Source organism: Muntiacus reevesi, chromosome 12, assembly GCF_963930625.1.
Source record: "Muntiacus reevesi chromosome 12, mMunRee1.1, whole genome shotgun sequence".
Classification (NCBI taxonomy): Eukaryota; Metazoa; Chordata; class Mammalia; order Artiodactyla; family Cervidae; genus Muntiacus; species Muntiacus reevesi.
In genome coordinates, this window is record NC_089260.1 from 20,645,939 (window position 1) to 20,672,206 (window position 26,268).

At 36.3% G+C, this 26,268-nt stretch overlaps 1 protein-coding gene across 5 annotated transcripts in view; it reads right to left on the minus strand.

Moving 5' to 3' along the window:
- Positions 1 to 26,268, minus strand: part of LRP12 (LDL receptor related protein 12) — an 84,416-nt gene that overhangs the window by 14,011 nt on the left and 44,137 nt on the right. For all 5 annotated transcript variants that reach the window (XM_065902541.1, XM_065902540.1, XM_065902544.1 and 2 more), the window contains one exon: positions 6,006 to 6,141. In XM_065902541.1, the coding sequence (XP_065758613.1) occupies positions 6,006 to 6,141 (136 nt within the window). The remainder of the gene's footprint in view (positions 1 to 6,005; positions 6,142 to 26,268) is intronic.

Consider the following 26,268-nt stretch of genomic DNA (forward strand, 5'->3'; position numbering starts at 1 on the left):
TTAAAGTAGGGGCAGAGGATCTGAACAGACGTTTTTCCAAAGGAGACATACAGATGGCCAACAAGCACATGAAAAGATGCTCAACATTTCTAATCGTCAGGGAAATGCAACACAAAACCACAATGAGATAGCACCTCACAACTGTCAGAGTGGTTATTGTCATAGCCGTGTTGGTCAGGATGTGGAAAAAAGGGAGCCACCTTTGTGCACTGTTGGTGGAACTACATGGAAAACAGTATGGAGGTTCCTCAAAAAATTAAAAATAGAACTACCATACGATTCAGCAATTCCACTCCTAGGTATTTATGGAAGAAAACAAAACATTAATTAGGAAAGATATATGTACCCCTAATGTTTATGCTGGCTTGCAGAATCTCAGTTCCCTGACCAGGGACTGAACCTGGGTCATGGCAGGGAAAGCCTGGAATTCTAACCACTAAACCATCAGGGAACTCCCAACTTTTAATCAGCTAAAATGTTTAATATTCATGAAATCAGGGACCTGATTCAGAACAAAAGAAATAATCAGTAGTTGTCTCTTCACTATTGAGGATCTGGTTTTCCAATATTCATTTAGGGTGCTTAAAACACATTTCTAAGTAGAAAATTGACTTCCCTGGTGGCTCAGACGGTAAAGTGTCTGCCCATGATGTAGGAGACCAGGGTTCAATCCCTGGGTCAGGAAGATCTCCTGAAGAAGGAAATGGCAACCCACTCCAGTATTCTTGCCTGAAAAATCCCATGGACAGAGAAGCCGGGTAGGCTACAGCCCATGGGGTTGCAAAGAGTCAGACACACCTGAGGGACTTCACTTTCACTTTTCATAAGTAGAAATAGTTTTCAGTTTTTCTTTTTTTATGCTTTGTAATAGTTTATGTAACAGTTTACAAATCTGCATCTTGTGCTTCTTCACAGGACAGACGACTTAGGGTAGAGATTTTCAATTTCTTCAAGCTTTTTGGTTTAATCAGCTTTTCCTAAACTTTCAATAAGTCAATTTTGGTAATTTAAACTTTCTTAGAAGTCATTTGCCCTTGAAAGTAAAATTTATCACGGCAAAGCTTTACATAGTACTTTCACACAACTGTTTAAATTTTCATTATCTATGGTCTAAATTTGTTTGGGTTTTCTTTGTAGGTAAGTATAATACTGGCAAATAAGAGTTTTACCTCTTCCTTTTCATTTTTTTATATCACTCATCTCTATTTGTTGGAGTGTTGTATTGACTGAGGGTTCAAGTACAAGCAGTAAAAGTGTTGTATTTATAACTATAGACATTTTTGTTCTTGTTTTTCTATTTTTTTCCTTCAGTCTTGCCTTGAGATCTTTGTTTATTTTCCTCAGTTTTTCAGAAAACCAGTTTTTGGTTATTTCTTTTTCTGTTTAATTATCTTCTGATAAATAAAGTTTTTTTTCTGTTTAACTTTAATTCTTTTTTTGTTTAATTATTTTCTGACAAAGATTTACCCTGTAGTTTTTATTCTAAACTCTTGAGAAAATGCTGAGCTAATATATTTTCCACTTTACTTTCTATGCATTAATTTTTAATTCAATGCATTAAAGTTGTAAATTTTTCGCTAACTGCTGTTTCAACATAGTTCAACAGTTTTAATATCCAGTAATTTCATTACAGGTATTTAAAAATATTTTGAGTTCCACTGTGCCTTCCATCTTTGGTGCAGTTGTTATTTAGGAATATGTTTCTGAACATATGGGCTTTTTAATTGTTTTCCAATTTAACTGTGTTATGGTCAGAGAACACAATCTGAATGATGTAAAGTCTGGAAATACAATGAGAATTCCTTTGTTATTTAATGTATAATCAATTTTTAAATATGATTGCACATGTCATTAAAAGAAATGTGCATTCTCTATCCACTGAGATAGGTATAAAAATCACACACATACGTGATATATGTGTCTACTGGATCAGTATCAAAATTTCTCTATTTTTACTTACTGTTTTCCTGTTTAAATTCAGATAACAAATATGTTTACAAACTTCCACTGTAATTGTGAACTAATAAAACTTGGTCAGATTTGCTTGGTAATTCCCTACAATTTGCTTTTGCTTGGTTTTAGGCTGCGTTATTAGCTACATAACATCTAACCACGATTATATTTTCCATTTGTTACTAATATTTTGTTTTGAAGTCAATTACAACTGATGTCAACCCTCCTACACTAGCTCTCTTCTGATCAGTATTTCATAGCTTATCTTTTCCTGTCTTCATTATTTAGATTTCCTGTATTGGTACTCTTTTAGGTATGTTCCTGTAAGCCCATTAGAGAAGGATCATACCAGTTAACTGATATAAACCTGACTGGATAGTCTATCTTCTAAATGTTAAGTGAGATTCTGGTTTTCTCATTTTCCTGTATTCTTCTATACTAATAGGCTTTTTAAAAAATTTCTTTCCCTCTGCTTTGGTCTTTGTTGTTGTTTAGCTGCTAAGTCATGTCCCATTCTTTTACAACTCCATGGACTGTAGCCTGCCAGGCTTCTCTGTCCATAGGATTTCCCAGGCAAGAATACTGGAACAGGTTGCTAGTCCCTTCTCCAGAGGATCTTTCTGACCCCGGGATCAAACCCACGTCTCCTGCATTGGTAGGTGGATTCTTTACCACTGAGCCACCAGGGATGCTTTGGTCTAATAAAGTCCAAATACAAGTATTCAGTGTTTCTAATCCCCTCGCAAATTTTCAAATTCAGTAGAAAAATCAACAATTTTATTTTCACCCATCTGTAACTGAAATTTAACATTTCATTAACATTGCTTCACTTATGAAATAAACATACTATGAATAGTTTTTATAATGCTTCTCACACTGTCACCAGTGGAAATCATAGAAAATTTCATATTACATTTTAGTTTTAGTAGATATCGAGAGTAACTACTTACACTCAAAACCATTTTGAAATTATAGTAACTGTTAAAAGCATGGCTTGCTCAGTAATTGTTAATAAACATATATGTGTCTGTAAAAATATCTGATAGCTGTGTTTCAGGAATAACTGGTTTCTTTTGTAACGCTATGTGTTTTACTCTATGCATTTAAAAATATTCTGGGAATGGATTTATGTTTCACCAAACTACCAAAGTGCTCATGGCACAAAGAAGGTTAAGAAAAAAAACCCCAGTATAGTAAAGTGTATAACGTCTGTAGTAAATCTGTGTTCCAACTTGCTTCCCTGGTGGCTGAGATGGCAAAGAATCTGCCGGCAATGCAAGAGATGCAGGTTTGATCCCTGTGAGAAGGGAACGGCTACCCACTCCAGTATTCTTGCCTGGAGAATTCTATGGACAGAGGAGCCTGGCGGGCTATAGTCCAAAAGGGTCACAAAGAGTCGGACACAATTGAGTGACTAACAGTTTGATTTTGTTGGCTGTTTTGCTTAATATTAAATTTTTTCATACATTCTAGAAATTTTGGGTTGCAAGCTTCTGAGGAGGATTTTTGGTGCTGTTTTTAATTTTTTTCCCCCTATATTCCCCCACAGCATCTGCTCTGTAACTTCCTCCATTTAGGTCTCCTTTCTAAAACCAGCCCTAACGTTGCAGTTCAGAGCAGTATTACAGTCGTGTCACAGAATCAGTAAGGGACTTAGTAAAATTCCCATTTATTATGGTATGTCATCCTGTCTCTCTAAGCTCTCAGCTCCATGAGAGTTCAAGCAGTGGTTAGCAGAAGTCTTCTTCAGCCTCCTTTCTTAAGCAAAATATCCTGACCCTAGTCCTTGACTTCAAGCAGGGAATCAGAAACCAATCCTCTGTGGATAAGGTGGACAGAGGATAAGGTAGACAGAGGATAAGGTGGATAAGGTGGCCTTTGTGAATTTTAGCAGATTTCCAGGGAAAGGATAAAAATGCTTATAAACTGGTTAAATAGTTTAACCAGTTTTACAAGGAGAGTTCTAAGTATTATTTGTTTATAGTATGTAATTTTAGTTTCTTTTATCTGTATTTTAATTATTTTAAAATTATTTTAAACTCAGGAATGCATGTTGATTTTCATTTTACTGAAAAGCTTTAAAGCCTGTGTCTAGATAATCATACACCTTTTCTCTGACTTATATGGTAAATTAATTTAATGTTTCCTAAAATTGACTAATTTGTGTGTTTAAATGAACTGCATTTGATTATGGTATAAATTTCTTTTGAACAATTTATTTAAGATATTACACCAATATTCACAAGTAAAACTTGACTTTCTTTGCATATTATGTCAGTATGTCATCTTTAAAAGTTTGTTATTACCATGATAATGGTTTCAGTAAGAACTAGGACAATTACTAAAATTACTTTCTGATTTTGTGAGACTGGCTGTGTAAATCCAAATTTGTTAACTCGGTTCAGAATTTAGGAAATCTTCCCCTAGGTGTGTTGGGCTCACCTCTAATACTCTGCATTTCAATACTGTGCTTGATTTTTAGTGTAGCTTTGTGACATCTCAAGGATTCAACACATGATCAGAACCAGATGGCAGTATTCCATGTCACCTCCTCTGTGCTAGCAAGAATTGCCAATTTTTACATAACTGAGCTGGTAGGCTGCAAATTCAATTTGGGGTTGAAATTTTAGGTTAAAAGAAAAAAAATCTCTAAAAATGCTAGTTTCATGTTTAAAAAATATTTGGAACCCCTATGGTAAAATGTTACTTTGGAAACACATTTGTACTTGTCATATTGTAAGTAGCAGAAAACAGGCATATTGTTCAGATTCCAATGTTGGTACAGTTACAGAAGGGTAACTTTCATGGCACATCCCACCCATGCATCAGGCAAGGGAATCGTACTTCTCACAGAGGAGTGTTACTGCTTCCACAGATGCTCAGCTTCAGTGTTCCAGAAGATGTGGCTCAGGGCAAAGAGAACCAAAGGAAAACATACCATGTGTTGCTGTTTTACGGCTTCCACAGAAAAAAGGGGATAGACAGCAACTGTGTTCCTCAATTCGTTGAGGAACGAATGGTCCTCTCATTCGTTAATAAATATAAAAAAGGAAGATGGAAAGGTTCAAACATAGGCTTAATTTAGAATCCCACTTTTTTTAAAATGTAAAAATGAAGGAATATGTGTCTATGATCTATGAGGTCTCTTCTAAATCTAACATTCCATGATTCTTATCCATAAACATGTAAATAATGAAAGAACATCAAAGATGCCTTTGTAATATCTCTGTGATAGAAATGGCATTCTTAATTGTGTTACAGTTCTGTTTAGGTACACTTTTTTCTCCCCTTCAGGTAAATTTTTTCCCCTAATAGCCCTGATATAATTTCCTTAAACAAGCAATAACTGGTTTTACTGGGTATTTCCTTCTTAGTGTCTTATTCCCACAGTATTTCTCTACAATTTTAAATGTCTTTAGAATACTCTTAATTTTCCTTATTTATATCTTATTTATTCTTAGGATTTTAAATTTACGGTTATTTTCCCTAGGATTATCTTTCATTTTGTATTTTTAACAAATGATCTATTGTCTCATTGTTACAAAAATGAGCTTTTTCTAAACACAGTATTTATCCATCATTAGCTTATTTCAAGTTTTATACACACATAACATATACACAGGCATAGTCTACAAATATGTTTTAATTCATTAAGGTAGAGGACTCTACTTTCAAGACCAAGATTATGGGCTAGATCTCCAAGAGGATTAGTAAGTCTGTTTATCTGTCTCATTGCCAAAGATTACACTCTTGATTCTAATAAACTATTCAGCAAATGTGTAGCTTTTGTTAAAAGATAGCCTAGAAGAATACAGATGGCTCAGTATAAATTCATTACCACCATTAGAAAATATTCAAAACACATGCCCTAATAGAATAGGAAGAATGGGCAGTTACTCCTCCCCGCGAGACGGTAATGATAAATATAATTTATTATATTTTCTAAAAATCATCTTTTTATACTACTGCATGTTGAGCAATGATACTTGGAAAGTGAATTTATATCTTGTAATAAAATATCATACAGTAATACACGGAGGTATCAGAATTACCTTATAGTAATGATTTCCCCTGGGTTTGCCCTTATGAACCAGCTACAGTTGATTCTGGCAGGATATTCGGAAGGCCAGCCTGGGCTTGTGATTATCCCACTCGGTGCTCGAATCTGTTCTGGAGTTTCTCCACAGGCTGGAAGATAGTCGAAGCAATCTTGGAAAATTATTGTATTTTTAAACAAAGCATTAAGTAAATCAGTATTTATTAAAAGAGACACTTCCAACGTCAAATCATATACAATAAAATATGGTATGGCCAACCTTAAAAACTTTCATTATTCTAATTAGATTGTTTTCTGTCCTTTTAGTCAAATTGTCTTATCGTAATTAAGTATAAAGTTTTGAGGAGGCGTGGAAGTTTTCAATTTGAATCTCTGAATAACAATTTAAGAGTCAAGACTGCTAGCTTTAGCCATGGAGATCAACTAGTACATCCATCCATCTATCTTTTTCCAAGACTCACCTTTTAAATTTATTTATTATAACTACCTAAAAATCAACTTTACTGAACTACTTTTTGGATACTTTAAATTTAAAAAATCATATAGTCTTCTGAACAAAATAATTAAAGGAAAGCACATATAAAAACAAGAGTAAGATGCTGAGTTATTAAGAAGTGGGTAGATGACTGGATAAAAGCAGCAAAACATTTCTTCAAAGTAGTTCTTTAATTCATTCCAGGAACACTTCCAAACTTTATTACAAAGTCATAAATGATTCCTAAATTATTTTAAAAATAAAGGCTTGAAACAGTAATTAAAGTTATCATTATGCAGTTAGATATCTAAATATCTTAGAAACAGAGAATAAATAAAACACTGAGTCTAGCATACATCTTATTGCCCACACACAAAGTTTCCAATTGTTTTTGCCAAAAAAATACTTAATTTGATATTTTACAAAAAGACTATATTTATCCAAATTTGATTCTATTTGGGGCTGATTAACACTGAAGTCTTAATAAAGCAATGCAAACCATTCAATATCACAGTAATCCAAGTCTATGCCCCAACCAGTAATGCTGAAGAAGCTGAAGTTGAACGGTTCTGTGAAGACCTACAAGACCTTCTAGAACTAATACTCAAAAAAGATGTCCTTTTCATTACAGGGGACTGGAATGCAAAAGCAAGTCAAGAGACACCTGGAAAAACAGGCAAATTTGGCATTGGAGTACAAAATGAAGCATGGCAAAGGCTTTGCCAAGAGAGTTTTGCCAAGAGAATGCACTGGTCATAGCAAACAACTTCCAACAACACAAGAGAAGACTCTACACGTGGACATCACCAGATGGTCAATACCGAAATCAGATTGATTATGTTCTTTGCAGCCAAAGATGGAGAAGCTCTATACAGTCAGCAAAAACAAAACTGGGAGCTGACTGTGGCTCAGATCATGAACTCTTTATTGCCAAATTCAGATTATATTGAAGAAAGGAGGGAAAACCATTAGACCATTCAGGTATGACCTAAACCAAATCCCTTATGATTATACAGTGGAAGTGAGAAATAGATTTAAGGGATCAGATTTGATAGAGTACCTGAAGAATTATGGATGGAGGTTTATGACATTGTACAGGAGACAATGATCAAGATCACCCGCAAGAAAAAGAAATGCTAAAGGGCAAAATGGTTGTCTGAGGAGGCCTTACAAATAGCTGTGAAAAGAAGAGAAGTGAAAGGCAAAGGCAAAAAGGAAAGGTATACCCATTTGAATGCAGAGTTCCAAAGAATAGCGAGCAAAGATAAGGAAGCCTTCCTCAGTGATCAATGCAAAGAAATAGAGGAAAACAACAGAATGGAAAAGACTACTGACCTCTTCAAGAAAATTAGAGATACCAAGGAAACATTTTATGCAAAGGTGGGCACAATAAACAACAGAAATGGTATGGACCTAAGAGAAGCAGAAGATATTAGGAAGAGGTGGTAAGAATATACAGAACTATACAAAAAAGATCTTCACGACCCAGATGATCATGATGGTGTGATTACTCACCTAGAGCCAGACATCCTGGAATGTAAAGTCAAGTGGGCTTTAGGAAGCATCACTCCGAACAAAGCTAGTGGAGGTGACGGATTTCCAGTTGAGCTCTTTCAAATCCTGAAAGATGATGCTGTGAAAGTGCTGTACTCAATATGCCAGCAAATTTGGAAAACTCAGCAGTGGCCACAGGACTGGAAAAGGTCAGTTTTCATTCCAATCCCAAAGAAAGACAATGCCAAAGAATGCTCAAACTACTGCACAGTTGCACTCATCTCACACGCTAGTAAAGTAATGCTCAAAATTCTCCAAGCCAGGCTTCAACAGTATATGAACCGTGAACTTCCAGATGTTCAAGCAGGATTTAGAAAAGGGAGAGGAACCAGAGATCAAATTGCCAACGTCTGCTGGATCATCGAAAAAGCAAGAGAGTTCCAGAAAAACATCTATTTCTGCTTTATTGACTATGCCAAAGTCTTTCACTGTGTGGATCACAACAAACTGTGGAAAATTCTGAAAGAGATGGGAATATCAGACCACCTGACCTGCCTCCTGAGAAATCTGTGTGCAGGTCAGGAAGCAACAGTTAGAACTGGACATGGAACAACAGAGTGGTTCCAAATTGGGAAAGGAGTACCTCAAGGCTGTATATTGTCACCCTGCTTATTTAACTTATATGCAGAGTACATCATGAGAAATGCTGGGCTGGAAGAAGCACAAGCTGGCATCAAGACTGCTGGGAGAAATATCAATAACCTCAGATATGCAGATGACACTACCCTAATGACAGAAAGCGAAGAACTAAAAAGCCTTTTGATGAAAGTGAAAGGGGAGAGTGAAAAAGCTGGCTTAAAACTCAACATTCAGAAAACTAAGATCAAGGCATCTGGTCCCATCACTTCATGGCAAACAGATGGGGAAACAATGGAAACAGTGACAGACTTTATTTTTTGGGGCTCCAAAATCACTGCAGATGGTGACTGCAGCCATGAATTTAAAAGATGATTACTCCTTGGAAGGAAAATTATGACCAACCTAGACAGCATATTAAAAAGCAGAGACATTACTTTGCCAATAAAGGTTTGTCTAGTCAAAGTTATGGTTTTTCCAGTAGTCATGTATGGACGTGAGAGTTGGACTATAAGGAAATCTGAGCCCCCAAGAGTTCATGCTTTTGAACTGTGGTATTGGAGAAGATTCTTGAGAGTCCCTTGGACTGCAAGAAGATCCAACCAGCCCATCCTAAAGGAAATCAGTCCAGAATATTCATGGAAGGGACTGATGCTGAAGCTGAAACTCCAATACTTTGGCCACCTGATGCGAAGAACTGACTCCTTGGAAAAGACCCTGATGCTGTGAAAGACTGAAGGCAGGAGGAGAAGGGGATGACAGAGAATGAGAGATGGTTGGATGGCATCACCGACTCAATGGATGTTGAGTTTGTGCAAGTTCCAGGAGTTGGTGATGGACAGCAAAGCTTGGCGTGGTGCAGTCTATGGGGTCACAAAGAGTTAGACACGACTGAGCAACTGAACTGAACTGAATGAATACTGAAGCACCAGAATTTTGTTGACAACCTTGTTCTAATGAGATATCATCTCAGCAATCAGTGAAAAGATGCCCTAAGTCATTTACAAGCCCTTTTTCCTTTCTTCACTCTCTTGCCAAAGCATTTTGTAGCAGTGTATTGAACAAATTCTTAACTTCATGAAGATACACACAAATAAATTGGAAAAAGCTATTATTATCATATCTCCCCCAGGATATTGTAAACTGTTCATTTTCATTAAAAGATTCATTTATGTTAGAGAGAATAATACAATTTTACGTTAAACTGTGTTTAACTTACAATTATAACACTGTAATGGCATGTAACTACTCAAATACTTATCAGCTGATCTAACAGTTTTGGGACACATCCAAAAACCAGGTGGGAATAATCTATGATAAAGCAAATAACTCCTAACCTTTAAATAAACTCAGGTGGAGAGACTAGTTGTAGAGCAAAACAGGAAAGAATTTTATTACATTTTTGTTTTATTAGATTTTGCTTAAAAAGTTTTCCCTCAAATACCTGAGAAACCCATAGGTGGTGCTCTTATACCAAAAACTAAAGAAATTATGATCTGGCGTGGATGCTCAAAAATACTGTTGTGAATATTTTATTTTCATACAACTGACAAAGGACAGACACACCATTCATAAATAAGAGCAGTTATTTTAATATTCACTATTTAACATTCTAACTCACTTAATACTTCTATAACATTATTTGTTGATTCTACCTGATCAAAAATTAAATTTTCTCTCTTAATTGGCTATGAATATATATTTTGATTAAATTTTCCAACATGACTGACTCTGGCATTTTGTTTTAGATTCAGCCAGTGGCTTTTTACCAACATCTTTATACATATAATATACACTGGACATGCAGATTAATATACTCTAGCACAACCACTATTTATCCCTTTCTATATATGAGAAACAACACATTCACATGCTCAAAGAATACGACAAACATTAGAAATCAAAAGAAAATTCCCCTCCTTTTTGAGCTTAGAGTTTGCCTATATATACTGGTAGGTTTGGAATCAGAAGACTTAGGTGCTATCTGTTCTATCTGCCACTACGGGCTTTGCCATAGTATAAACTACTAAACCTTTTAAAGGCTTGGTTTCCTCATGTGTTAAAAGGAGCAGTTGCTGTTTAAATAATCTCTAAGGCCTATTTCAGCCCTAAATCATGCCCCTCTTTCATCATCATAATATACTTCTACTATATTTCTGATACTTATCAGGATGCATTGGTAAATTTTTTTGTTTCATCACTTTGCATTGTCTCTTTGGCTCACTGAGATCACATTTTCATACTTTTACCTTAACCCCATCAAAACTGTGTTAGCAAGCAAAGGCCACCACCAAATCAAATGTCCCCTCACTTTCCATGGTACTTGATATCTTTAGGCCACCTGACAGTGATCTTTTTCCTCTTGGTCCCATACAACCTTGACTTTGCTGACATCACTCTTTTAGTTCTCCTAATTCAGACTCTCTGGGACTGTTCTCAGACTGGATCCTTCTTCCTCAGCCAGGTCCTGACATACTGATGTCATGGTTCATTCCCAAGTCTTATGTTCTTCTCTCTCTCTATGGGAGATCTCATTCATGCCTACATCTCCCCTTATGATCTACAGTTGATGAGTCAAAAAATCTCTAACCCAGAGACTGCAAAATCAAAGGTCCACTGGACATTACAAATTCAATATGATCAGAACTGTGTGTTTCTCAAATCCTTCTCTTTATTTTAAATTCTGAATTGTTATTATCGTAGACCTCGTATTTGGAAAAAACAATAGTCATTTCACCTAATTCAAGTAAAAAGTAAACTTACTTTAAGAATACCACAGGCAATCTCAGTGATTTCCTAAGTGTAGGAAATAAAATTCACAGCAACTAAAACTAGAAATCACAAAGTCACAACCTGAGGCTGCCTTCATCACCTCTTAAAAGGCCTGCTTTGTCTCCTATATGTCTGTCCCAATCTTCCAAATGGCTTTCAGAGTCTTCTACTTTTCCATTTCAGTATCTTATAATGACTTCTCATTCCCAACTTATCATAACACGTCAGTTTAAGTATCTACCATCAACTGTAATCTCATTGTTTTCTTATTTTGCTATATTTATACTATTGTTCATGTTATATTTTACCCTTTTACATAAAAGATTTGAGGTGACTTACTATCACAATCAATTTGATAATACTTTAGCATCTACTTCCTCATTTGTAAATGGGGATTAAAACACTACCTACCACATAACAGTGCTGCCAGAATTAAATACAACTACCTTCGACTGTGTGGATCACAATAAACTGTGGAAAATTCTGAAAGAGATGGGAATACCAGACCACCTGATCTGCCTCTTGAGAAACCTGTATGCAGGTCAGGAAGCAACAGTTAGAACTGGACATGGAACAACAGACTGGTTCCAAATAGGAAAAGGAGAACATCAAGGATGTATATTGTCACCCTGCTTATTTAACTTATATGCAGAGTACATCATGAGAAACGCTGGGCTGGAAGAAGCACAAGCTGGAATCAAGACTGTCAGGAGAAATATCAATAACCTCAGATATGCAGATGACACCACCCTTATGGCAGAGAGTGAAGAGGAACTGAAAAGCCTCTTGATGAAAGTGAAAGAGGAGAGTGAAAAAGTTGGCTTACAGCTTAACATTCAGAAAACTAAGATCATGGCCTCTGGTCCCATCACCTCATGGGAAATAGATGGGGAGACAGTAGAAGCAGTGGCTGACTTTTTTTGGGCTCCAAAATCACTGCAGATGGTGACTGCAGCCATGAAATTAAAAGACACTTACTCCTTGGAAGGAAAGTTATGACCAACCTAGACAGCGTATTAAAAAGCAGAGACATTACTTTGCCAACAAAGGTCCATCTAGTCAAGGCTATGGTTTTTCCAGTGGTCATGTATGGATGTGAGAGTTGGACTGTGAAGAAAGCTGAGCGTCAAAAAATTGATGCTTTTGAACTGTGGTGTTGGAGAAGACTCTTGAGAGTCCCTTGGACTGCAAGAAGATCCCACCAGTCCATCCTAAAGGAGATCAGTCCTGGGTGTTCATTGGAAGGACTGATGCTGAAGCTGAAACTCCAGTACTTTGGCCACCTCATAAGAAGAGTTGAATCACTGGAAAAGACCCTGATGCTGGGAGGGATTGGGGGCAGGAGGAGAAGGGGACGACAGAGGATGAGATGGCTGGATGGCATCACTGACTCGATGGACACGAGTTTGAGTAAACTCCGGGAGTTGGTGATGGACAGGGAGGTCTGGTGTGCTGCAATTCATGGGGTCGCACAGAGTCGGACACGACTGAGTGACTGAACTGAACTGAACTGATTTTGGTAAGGAGATTAGCCCACTGTTTGGATTACAGCAACCTGTTGATAAATAACATCACATGATGGACCAAAGCAGACTGGTTGGCAATAATGCCTGGAATGCCATACTGAGATAATTACTAAGGCAGTGGCCAGGCTAAATGTGAGAGGGCAGTGACTGTTCATTTAATATATGCTGGGCACTATCATGTTCTGGAAAGAATGTAAAATTATGCCATAATTAACTAGTTATCTGACATGAGTTGGGATATACACTCACAAAATGTTGCTTTAGGGAATGAATTTTTGTTTGTTTTAAACAAAATTTGTACATGGTTCTGATAGTTTAAATGTCTTTCTAGATTTTTGACTATATTCCAATCTAGAATGTACCAAACCTAATTCTTCTTTTACTTCCATTTTTTTCTACCCATGTCATCACAATTGTTTACACAAGTTATTTTAGCTATTCTCTGATTATTTCTTCAATAGAGTTAATTTATATATAACTGGCAAACAGAGGCATCTCATCAGTATAATGCAAAGCTGTGAAGGATCTTATTCCCAGCATGTGAATGATGTGAAGTAACCAGGAGCAGGAGAAAACCCCTAAGAAGTAACTTCTTTTATTGCAAGAAGGGCTTACTTTTACTGGTTTAAAGAACTGCTAAACTTTCCTCTGTATTAAGCCATCTTAGGAGGCTGCAAGTATAGATAGAGATGTGAACACCTTTCCCCACTATCAAAATAAAACAGAAAACCTTAATTGATTAAGGGTATCTGGAAACAGTGTCAGACTTTATTTTTGGGGGCTCCAAAATCACTGCAGTTGGTGATTGTAGCCATGAAATTAAAAGACACTTACTCCTTGGAAGGAAAGTTATGACCAATCCAGAAAGCATATTAAAAAATAGAGGAGACATTACTTTGCCAACAAAGGTCCATCTAGTCAAGGCTATGGTTTTTCCAGTGGTCATGTATGGATGTGAGAGTTGGACTGTGAAGAAAGCTGAGCGTCAAAAAATTGATGCTTTTGAACTGCGGTGTTGGAGAAGACTCTTGAGTCCCTTGGACTGCAAGGAGATCCAACCAGTCCATCCTAAAGGAGATCAGTCCTGGGTGTTCATTGGAAAGACTGATGCTGAAGCTGAAACTCCAGTACTTTGGCCACCTCATAAGAAGAGTTGAATCACTGGAAAAGACCCTGATGCTGGGAGGGATTGGGGGCAGGAGGAGAAGGGGATGACAGAAGATGAGATGGCTGGATGGCATCACCGACTCGATGGACACGAGTTTGAGTAAATTCTGGGAGTTGGTGATGGACAGGGAGGCCTGGCGTGCTGCGATTCATGGGGTCGCAAAGTCGGACATGACTGAACAACTGAACTGAACTGATCTCTGAATTATGTTTTTAGCTTTGATTAAACTGGTCTCCATTAGAAGAAGCATGTATCTTCAAGGAGGAAGTCTGAACTTCAGGGTATGTGGCTGCAAAGTAGGGACTGAGTCTAGGTGTAACTGTCAGGAGATATTTGTCCTGGCATTTGGATCAACATTTTATTTGTTAGGGCTGTGCTTACAAAGTTACATAGTTGTAAGCAATCTGTACCAAAACTACCTTTCTCATAAGCCCTGTAGTTTAATGTTCAGTTTTGCAGAATATGAGATTTTCCAGGAACACACACATAGCATTATGGCAAGAATGACTATATTTTAGCCTTTGTTCATTTTGCTTTCTTAATATATCTCTTAATAATCAGTAACAATTTTTTGTTATCCAAACACAAATACCTACAAAAAATATCTGTTTAATTTACTTTAGTATCTTTAGATATAAACAAATGTTCAAGTATTTTGGGTGATGACAATATATATCTCTATAGAAGCTCCCAAATTAAGAGTTCCAAATGTTCATTCAAAAAAGTTAGCAACTTTCAACCTTGAGAGTGTCTTCTTCACAGAATGCAGTGATTAGAGTAAGTGTTAGTCGCTCAGTTGTGTCCAACTCTTTGTGACCCCATGGACTGTAGCCTGCCAAGGTCCCCTGTTCATGGGATTTTCCAGGCAAGAATACTGAGTGAGTTGCCATTTCTTTCTCCAGGGATCAAACCCAGGTCTCCTGCATCACAGGCAGACTCTACCATCTGAGCTGCCAGGAAAACCTCTGGTTATCTGATTAGCTCCCCTAAAGCCTATTCCATTTGTACATTTGGAATGAAAAAAGAAAATAGCATTATTATAATGCTAGTGGTTAAAACGCACTAAAGGCTAAACTAAATAATACACTTTTTAATTGATCGTATATGTTCTCAAGAAAAGGAGAATTAACTGGAAAGTAAGTAGGTAGAGATTCTTTGATGGCATTCTTAATAAAATTTTGATAATTTCCAGGTTTAAAATACAAAGATCTCACTGTAGAGTTGAGAAAACAGGGCAAAACTAATGAGAAACACTCAAGACTTCTTCATGCTTATTCTGATACTAGTTCAATAATCCCACAGAAAAAGCAGGTAACTATGATTTCAAGATCAGATTTGTACACCATACCTATTATCTTTAAAGTAACCATTTAAAGAATAGAAACTGTGCAAACAACCTCTATTTTAGAGGCCACATGGGAAAGAAGAGGATGATTTCAAAATATTTCATGGTTTTTAAGATCTGAAAAAAAGAGACACGGAAGGAAACTTACAGTTCTCCTTGTAAGGGAAAAAGTACAATTTCCTGTTCCACAGATGAAGAATGGGGTTTCTTTCCAAAGCTGACAAGGGTTTTTGGCACTTTGTGACTAAAGGTGATATGAAATCTTTGTGCCTTTGGTTTTAACAAATCACAGAACTGAAATACAAGTAAAAATCAGCTGTGCTTAGTGGCCACCCTAAGTATATGAGATACATACGAAAAGCACAAAAGAACATGAAGAAAATTAATGTTCTCATGGACACTGAAGCTTTGTAAAAATGAATTATGCTTATTAGCTGAATCCAAGAAACATATAAATAGTTATGAGAGCATATAAGACAAGTTTCTGTTCAGTTGCTCAGTCCTGTTCAACTCTTTGAGACCCCATGAACTGTAGCCTGCCAGGCTCCTCTGTCCATGGGATTTCCCAGGCAAGAACATTGGAGTGCATTGCCATTTCCTTCTCCAGGGGATCTTCTCAATCCAGGCATAAAACCCACTTTTCCTGCATTGGCAGGCGGATTCTTTACCATTGAGCCATCTGGGAAGACCTTGCATAGAAGACAATATAGTCCCAAATGACATAGTGTGTATTTATAAACAATGCATCATAAGGCATAGGGTATTATTAAACAGAAACAAAGGCCCACTTTTGGGCCTTATGTAAGTCAAGTTTGACTGTTAACAAAGGGTTTCTTTGACTGAACAGAAGTGAGAAGAATCAGAGTAAAGAGCACATTCTAAATTAGAAGAATTTAGTGAGTCAATTCTATAGATACTAGCTAAGGCAAGGTATGCTACCGCTAAAAGAGTTGATATGATACAAATACTGTGTAAACATGCCTTGTTGTATACAACCCGTGGGAAGACAAACTGGTGCAGCAAAGAGATCAGCTAAAAAGCAGGTACAGAAACTCTTCCACTTGTAAAATTTTACTTGATCAAGTTTCAGTATGAAACAAAAGCACGCTCACTCTTGTTTCAAAGTATTTATAGTCAACAGTGGTCACTATTATTTGGCCATCTCATTTTTTCAGTGTATAGAGTGCTCCATAAATATTAACTCCATTATGGCTGTTGAATACAAAAGCAATTCCACGTGTTGAAAATACCAATAAAAAGGGTTTGATTCCAATGGAAATAAATGAACTTAAATACCATCTCCAAAGTAAAAAAATTCACAAGCAAATGGTGACTGTAGAATGGTCATGTGTGATGAACCTATGAATGATCCTGAGGATAATAAGTGACTCATGCAAAACATGGAAAACATTATACCTATGCAAGCAATAAAAGGCACCAAGACATGGAAAATTAAAGTGTAAAGTTAGATGATTAGGCTGGAAACCAAATGCCAACTGGTCCACTGTTAATTTAAAAGAAGGGCACCAGTGTGAAAAGTTACAGCCAAGTATGATGAAAAGTGCTAAAGATGAGACTTTTGTCACTAATCAGAAGCTTATGGTTCATAAATTCAAGATCTGTGAATATACTCAAAGTGAGGAGTGTGTGGTCAGGTCTGTAGGTCCCCTGGCTAATGATAATGTTACTGCCCATCAGGTACTTCTTTTTCTCATGTCTTTTCACATTTAATTATTAGTATTATTAGCCCTATATAACCAATGACTACAAAATGGAGGTACAGAGAAATTAAGTAATTTTCTTAAAGTCACAAAAAAGTAAATGTCACAGACTGGAGTCTAGGCAGTAGGCTTTAGAGCAGCATTCTTTTCTTTTTTAATATTTATTTATTTTGCTGCGCCAGGTATTAGTAGCAGCATGTGGGATTTTTGGTTGCCAGGTCACACTACTGCCCACTAGGGAGTTCCCTATGATACCTGGAAATATTATCAGGGGATGGGGGGAAGAGGCCTCAATAGAATTTCAATAAAGATAAAAGTGGTCTCATTTGGTAAAAAATATGTCTTGGTCCTATATTTACCTGGAGAGAACAGGTACAGAATCTATGACAGCACAGATAAAGAGGGTATACTTAAAGTTTCTAAAGACAGATTTCTTTTGGCTACAAATCTATACAGGAACTGCAGGTCAGACAAAACTGCTTCCTAGTCTCTTTGGAATTAAACAGCTTTGTAAACAGGATTCTAGAAGTTCTTTTAATAATAGTATGTACATATATACATTAACTCCTGGTAAGCTGATTAGGATATGGGGCAGAATAGAAGCAATAAGGGTAGGCAGTGAATGCTGAGGGAGGTATTTCAGACGAAAGAGAAGTAGAGAAGAGGAAACCAGAGAGAGCTGGATGACTAATGGAAAGTGATTGTGTTCTTACAGATTCTTCATATTGGACAAATAGGCAGAGTTTAGAAAGCAAGCATGTCGAGCATGAAGATCATGGATTGCTGAGAACACAGGGCAAGTACCACGCTGAGTGTCAGAATCTGCAAGATGAATGACATGTAAGTATAAGATGGCTCTTTGGCAGGATGCCCCCTGGAGGACAAAGCTCAGCTTTGCAACTCAACAGGGAACACAGAAGCCTTGGTCAGGAAGAAACTCAGTTGGAAAGTCCACTTCTGCAACTGGACTGGGTTTGTTGCTCACACTTAGCATCTTGATTTTTTTGACTTTGTCGTCCAGATCCTTTAATACCTGATTTCTGTCATAATGAAACCAACGGTCAACATTCTGAAGATGGACTGAGCTGGAAGGAGGCAGGTTGGATATAAGTAATACCCCTTAGAATTACTTCATATTTCATTCTAATTTTTTCAGGAGGTCAGCAAACTGACATTTTCCCTTTAGGGAAATAATTACCAGCACTCTAACAGCAATGTTTACTAGTCTAATCTGTAAGCAGGTCAGGAAACAACCGTTAGAACTGGACATGGAACAACAGACTGGTTCCAAATAGGAAAAGGAGTACGTCAAGGCTGTATATTGTCACCCTGCTTATTTAACTTATATGCAGAGTACAACATGAGAAACGCTGGGCTGGAGGAAGCACAAGCTGGAATCAAGATTGCCGGGAGAAATATCAATAACCTCAGATATGCAGATGACACCACCCTTATGGCAAAAAGTGAAGAAGAACTAAAGAGTCTCTTGATGAAAGTGAAAGAGGAGAGTGAAAAAGTTGGCTTAAAGCTCAACATTCAGAAAACTAAGATCATGGCATCTGGTCCCATTACTTCATGGCAAATAGATGGGGAAAAGTGGAAACAGTGGCTGACTTTATTTTTCTGGGCTCCAAAATCACTGCAGATGGTGATTGCAGTCATGAAATTAAAAGACACTTACTCCTTGGAAGGAAAGTTATGACCAACCTAGACAGCGTATTAAAAAGCAGAGACATTACTTTGCCAACAAAGGTCCGTCTAGTCAAGGTCATGGTTTTTCCAGTAGTCATGTATGGATGTGAGGGTTGGACTATAAAGAAAGCTGAGCGCAGAATTGATGCCTTTGAACTGTGGTGTTGGAGAAGACTCTTGAGAGTCCCTTGGACTGCAAGGAGATCCAACCAGTCCATCCTAAAGGAGATCAGTCCTGGGTGTTCATTGGAAGGACTGATATTGAAGCTGAAACTCCAATACTTTGGCCACCTGATGCGAAGAGCTGACTCATTTGAAAAGACCCTGATGCTGGGAACGGTTGAGGGCAGGAGGAGAAGGGGACGACAGGGGATGAGATGGTTGGATGGCATCACCGACTCAATGGACATGGGTTTGGGTGGACTCTGGGAGTTGGTGATGGACAGGGAGGCCTGGCGTGCTGTGGTTCATGGTTTCGCAGAGTCAGACACGACTGAGTGACTGAACTGAACTGAACTAGTTTAACATGGGAAAGTTTTCAATTATCATTTAAAATATAGGAATCAGTATACGCAGAAAACTTTATATTAATGTATCACTCACTCTTAGGATACTCTCTCATTACTCTTAGACTTGGGAATCACACATATCTTTGAAAGCAGGAAATCCCATACCCAGAATATCCTATATTCAGAATGAATAACAACTGGATATTCATTCCTCTGCATTAGAGCAGATACTTAAGAATGGATACAGCAATAAACTTATTCCTATTATTCTTTTTTTTTTTTTTTTTTTAAATATTATTTTATTAGTTGGAGGCCAATCACTTTACAACATTTCAGTGGGTTTTGTCATACATTGACATGAATCAGCCATATAGTTACACGTATTCCCCATCCCGATCCCCCCTCCCACCTCCCTCCCCACCCGACTCCTCAGGGTCCTCCCAGTGCACCAGGCCCGAGCACCTGACTCATGTATCCCACCTGGGCTGGTGGTCCGTTTCACCATAGATAATATACATGCTGTTCTTTCAAAACCTCCCACCCTCACGATCTCCCCCAGAGTTCAAAAGTCTGTTCTGTACTTCTGTGTCTCTTTTTCTGTTTTGCATATAGGGTTATCGCCACCATCTATCTAAATTCCGTATATTTATTCCTATTATTCTTAATGATTTTTTTCAAGGGCAAAAATATTCACTTGGTCATTAGCTCTATTCAAGGCAATAACTTCTTGGCTTCTTAAAGGTCACTACTGTCCAGAGCTTCCCAGGTGACTCAGTGATAAAGAATCTGCCTGCAACACAGGAGACCCAGGTTTGATCCCTGGGTCGGGAAGATCCCCTGAAGGGAATGGCAACCCGCTCCAGCCTTCTTGCCTGGGAAATCTCATAGACAGAGTAGCCCGGCAGGCTATAGTCCATGAGATCGTAAAAGACTTACTGACTAAAAATACTGACAACAATGTCCAGAACAAACAAATAATAATCAGGTGCTACATGACAGTAAAATACATTTTAAAGAGTCAAAACAGGTACAAAATGTGGAAAAATACAGAAGAAAAATTTTAAAAAAATACAGTCTTAGTTCTAACAGGGTTACAGCACAATATGGATCTAAGACCAGCAGCGTACTCTTTTAACGGAACTACCTAACTAGTTTTATCCTAAAATTTCTAAGGGCAAGACTAATTTTGAATTTTGCTGGCAAAGCACAAGATAAAATGAATACAGAAGATTTAACCTTTTATACCTTTTTAAAAAGGCCGTAAAAGGGCAATTTTTTCCTGGAAGGGTATAAAAACGATTGATACGTTACTCACATTTTCTAAATTTAAGCACACTAGATGAATAAAATGCTAAGTAAGCTACTACTATTTCCAGAATGGGAAAACTATTAATTTTTGAAGTTTACTGTGATTCTTGCTGGAAACATAGAAAAAAGGCAGGAACCAGAGCAAAGATAAACTGGCCTTGAAGTTCACAATTTTCTAAGTCATTTCTATCAGCCTTAATAGAGTTTTTAGTGTAACACATCTTCTGAGAGTATTCCAGTCTTGGTGTCCTCTGTCAAGGGTGATATCCAGAAATAAACCTAATATTCAGATTATGTTTAAGGGAGGAGTAAAGAATTTGATGGACTATGTTCTGGATTTTATATTTCTATCACTGCATCTTAAGATTAAATCACTCCCTAACTTGTATCAATCCGTTTGTTGTTGTTTAGTTGCTAAGTCATATCCGACTCTTTTGCAACTCCAGGAACTGTAGCCAGCCAGGGAGCTCTGTCCATGGGATTTCCCAGGCAAGAACACTGGAGTGGGTTGCCATTGTTTTCTCTTCCCAACCCAGGGATCAAAGCTGTGTCTCTTTTATTGGCAGTGGATTCTTTACCACTGTGCCATCAGGGAAGTCCCATATGGGTCTGTTAATTAACGTTGTTCATCTGCTAAGTGACTGGCTTTTGCACAACAGATGCACAGTATCTTCAAATCCATGCCTTAGCAAAAGTACAAATAATTAACATGATCTCAGGTCTCCAAAATCACTAAGGATGGTGACTGTACCCGTAAAATTAAAAGATGCTTGCTCCTTGGAAGGAAAGCTATGACAAACCTAGTGAGCTTATTAAAAAGTAGAAACATCACTTTGCTGACAAAGGTTTGTATAGTCAAAGCTATGGCTTTTCCAGTATTCATGTAAGGATATGAGAGTTGGACAGTAAGGAAGGCTGAGAGCCAAAGAATTGACACTTTCAAATTGTGGTGCTGAAGGAGACTTGAGAGTTCCTTGGACCACAGGAGATCAAATCAGTCAATCTTATAGGAAATCAACCTTGAATATTCATTGGAAGGACTGATGCTGAAGCTCCAATACTTTGGCCACCTGATACAAAGAGGTGGCTCACTGGAAAAGACCCTGATACTGGGGAAGACTGGAGGCAAAAGAAGGGGGCAAATGATGTGATGGTTAGACAGCAACACTAACTCAATGGACATGAATCTGAGCAAACTCTGGGAGAGAGTGGTGGACAGGGAAGCCTGGAGTGCAGCAGTCCAAGAGGTCACAAAGAATCAGAAATGACTTAATGAACAACAACACACTGAATAATTACTGTAAAGGTTAAAAAAAGTTATTCTCAAGGTTAACAGAGTAGAAAAGAAAATGTCAAATGTTTGAATGCAACCTGTTTTTTATCTTCAGCAGAGCTGGCCTGCTCACTTGAGCAGACGATCACTTCTGCCATCTACACAGTGCACACTTCTGTCACATTACACCCTGTTCTATGGTATGGCTAGACATACATTTAATGTTCTGTTGATAGAACACATTTAATGTTCTGCTGTTGACTTTATTAAGAACATACAATTATAAGATATAATAATCTTGCTATAAACATAATTGTTCAGTAAACATTTTATAACACATGAAATGTTATGATTAGATAAATGCTTCACATAAAATATATTATTGCATAATATGTCATAGATTTAATTATGTAGTATATAATATTAATATAAAAGTATAATATATAAACATTATAATACAACCATTATTTCTTTGCTAAAATTAACAGGGAATGCTCTACTCCAAAAGCTCAAGTGTTTCAAAAATAAACTCTCTGAAGGCAGGCAATGTTTGTATAGTCATTGTTTATAAACTAAACTAATGTGGTGGTTTTTTTGTTTTTGAAATGTACTCTGTCTTGTATTCTCCACTCACTTTCTTCATTTGAAGCACAGTTCCTTGTGTTCATACTAAGTTTTATTTTTATATTTTGAAAAACTAAAAACTAATGTGGTGTTGTTTCCAGAACTAATTTTTTTTTTAAATGTACTGTCTTGTATTCTCCACTCACTTTCTTCATTTGAAGGACAGTTCCTTGGGTTCACACAAAGTTCTGTTTTTATATTTTGAAATCCTAAAAACTATAAAATTCATACACTTTTCTTCCCCCCTGCCATTTGCAACATGAATAAAAGATATTGTATTGGTTAAAAGAACTGGTGAAATTCTTTTTCATAAGTTTAGCAAGAGGTCCAGGTATTTAACTGAATAACTGAAAATAACATTAAATAACAGGAAAGGTACAAAGAACCACTTGTACCTGCTGCTTTACTCATGAACTTTTCTATATTTAAAAAATAACTGTGAACTGCTATCAAATAATTATAGTTTAAGCTTCATTTCCTTTCAGATGCTTTTTTGGTAAGATTGGAAAATTCTAGGACAGTAAAATGATCAAGATGACAATAGATCAAGATGTTCTTCCAGGGAAACTTCAATATACCATATTATAGTACTCAAGCCTAAAACTGAATAAAACTAAAGCTATTTTACTACAGTGCTTCATGCTAGTGTAAAATGTTGCTCAATAATTTGTAAGCAAATTATTGCAACTTAGAAATAATATCTCCTAGGGACTTTCCTGGCAGTCCAGTGATGAAGATTTCACCTTCCAAGACAGGGGGCATGTGTTCAATCCCTGGTCAGAGAGCTAAGATCCCAAATGCCTCACAACCAAAAAATCAAAACATAAAACATAAGCAATATGTAACAAATATAATACAGACTTTAAAAATGGTCCACATTTTAATTTAAAAAAAAAGAAAAAGAAAATATCTCCTACTTTAAAAGGCCCACAACTAAATTATTAGTTTTAAAAGACTTATAGGATCAGTAGCATGCTAGACCATTGAGGACAAAAATAGGCACTATAAAATGAAAAAACACAAAAACAAGAAAGGGTGATGATTTTAATAAAATAAAAATTCTGACAGAATATAGGAAGAATAACAGGTAACAACTACCATTTTCTATACTCTGTTAATTCAATTAATATGAACACGTATTAGGATAGAATTCCTAAGCAGAAAACTCTCTTTCTCTGCTCTCTGAAATGTCAGCCTTGCCTGACAAAGATTTGAAGTCAAATACAAAGAAGATTCAAGACTGGGCTAACCTGAGAGCTTTTAGCTACAGATATTATAATGTAGGAACATTCAGCAGGTGTATCATTGGTGAACTGGGAATAACTTGTTAAATTTCATAAATAAAAACTTTCTAGCTCAGAAAGCACTTGTTCCAACATCTATTAACAACCTATTAACAACCAGAAAGTCTTAAATTTCAGGGTAGTTTCTGCTTAACCATTAAAGAAAGCCAATCTCATTCTTTTATTCTTTGCAATGTCACAACTCTGAGCCGTGAATCTGAAAAGAAGTGAACAGTTACATTTCTGAACAGTCTGGGGAAAATAAAAGATTGGGACTTTAACAGAAACAAGGTAAGAAACAAGTTAAACAGGAAAAACATGATTATATGCAGTCTAAGTGCTCTCGTTTCTGGGGGTAACTCGGTAAATTAGTACAATTCTTTCTGAAAGCAATCTGTCAAAAGGTTTTCAGAGTTATAAATTTCTTTATGACCTTTGATACAGTAATTCCAATTCTAGAAATCTACATTGAAGAAATAATCTCAGAAATTTAAAAAAGGGCTAAATATATATTAAATTGTTCCTTGCAATATGATCCAGACTAGGGAGAACCTACTGGGAAAAACACCAATGATATGTTTAAGTACATTGCAATATAGCCACAGGATGGAAACTTTACTATATAGGTATTAAAATAACAACTATGAAAAAAATGTATTCTATACAATGTTAAATAGAAAAGGCAGGAGACGCAATTAGTTATAATCCAGATGCATATACAATTATTTTTAAAGGTATACACAGAGTACAAATGAAATAAATTATAATATTATTAGTTACTAAGAATGCAAGGTTAGTGGGTGATTTTTGTAATCTTTTTGCTCTTTTTCCAATTTTTATAAATATTTAATGTAATTTACATAATGTGTAAACAGAATTTGTGAAAACAAAAAAATGACTTGAAAGTAATTAAGAGCAATGAGGACATAATCAAATTACATCTAGAAATATTCTTTTTTAAAAAATCGAAGTACAGTTTATTTATGTTAAGTTTCAGGTGTCCAGGAAAGTGATTCAGTTATATATGTATATACATGTGTGTGTGTGTACATAGATATATACATATATATATATTCTCTTTTAGATTCTTTTCCATTATAGGTTAGTGCATCTAGAATTACTCTGATTCAAATAAATATGGATTATATAATAGAATTCAAAGTAGATACATATTAAAAATCAAATATATTTGTTTAATGTGTATAAATCAATCTGATCTAAAAAAGTTTCATTCTATGTAGCAGATGAACAATAAATTAGCCATTTTACAAACTTAGACATTCAAAAGAGAACATGAAGCATTTAATTTAGGCATTTTTTAAAAAGAATATTAAAATAGCCTTCCTATTTTCTTATATACAATTACTTGCAATTTCTATGATATAATTTCATGATTTACGTATGAAATCATGTAAAAAATTTTCGTGATTTTCACGCATGAAAATCATTAAAAATTCTAAAGAAAGTAAGCATACAAAAAATAACACTTTATCCAATCATTCTTTTCCATTATACAACCACTCGATGTATAGTTTATACTAACTCCCATTTTCTCATGACAATTCCTATAGCATAAGAACCAGCAAAAGGATAAAAACATATCTCTTAGCAAAGATTTGAGAAAGAGGAAGATGAAAATGACCAGAATGCTAGAAATAGAAATAAATTATCTGGGGCCTAAGAACCCAAGCTATATTATTAATCATAAATTACTAATTCCCATAAAAATTCATACGAATAAAGAAAACTAAGTACTTAGTACTACTCAGAACTAAGAAAAATATTAAATCATTTGGGGACAGGCGTCTTCTAACTAATCTTTACTAGAGCGCAGCTGTTCCACAATGCTGTGCTAGTGGGTGCTGTGGAGCAAAGCCGGTCGACTATATGCATATATACATATATAAATGTATACAGCTGACATATACATATGTATATCTCCCCGCTTTTTTGGATTTCCTTCCTATTTAGGACACCACAGAGCACTGAGTAGAATTCCATGTGCTATATAGTAGGTTCTCATTAGTTATCTAATTTATAAATATTAACGTATATGTCAATCCCATTTTCCTAATTCACCCTACCCCTCCTTTCCTGTCCATATGTCCATATGTATCCATATATCCACTCTCTACTTCTGCATCCCTATTTCTGCTTTACAAATAAATTCACGTGTATCATTTTTTTATATTCCACATATAAATAGTATTATATGACAAGTTGTTCCTGTTCTGATTGCCTTCACTCTATATGACATCTAGGTCTCTCCACATCTTTGCAAATTGCATAATTTCATTCCCTTTTATGGCTGAGTAATATTCAGTAGTAATATATGTACCACATCTTTATACATTCTTCTGTGGATAGACATTTAGGCTGTTTCCACGTCCTGGCTATTGTAAACAGTGCTGCAGTGAACACTGAGGTACATG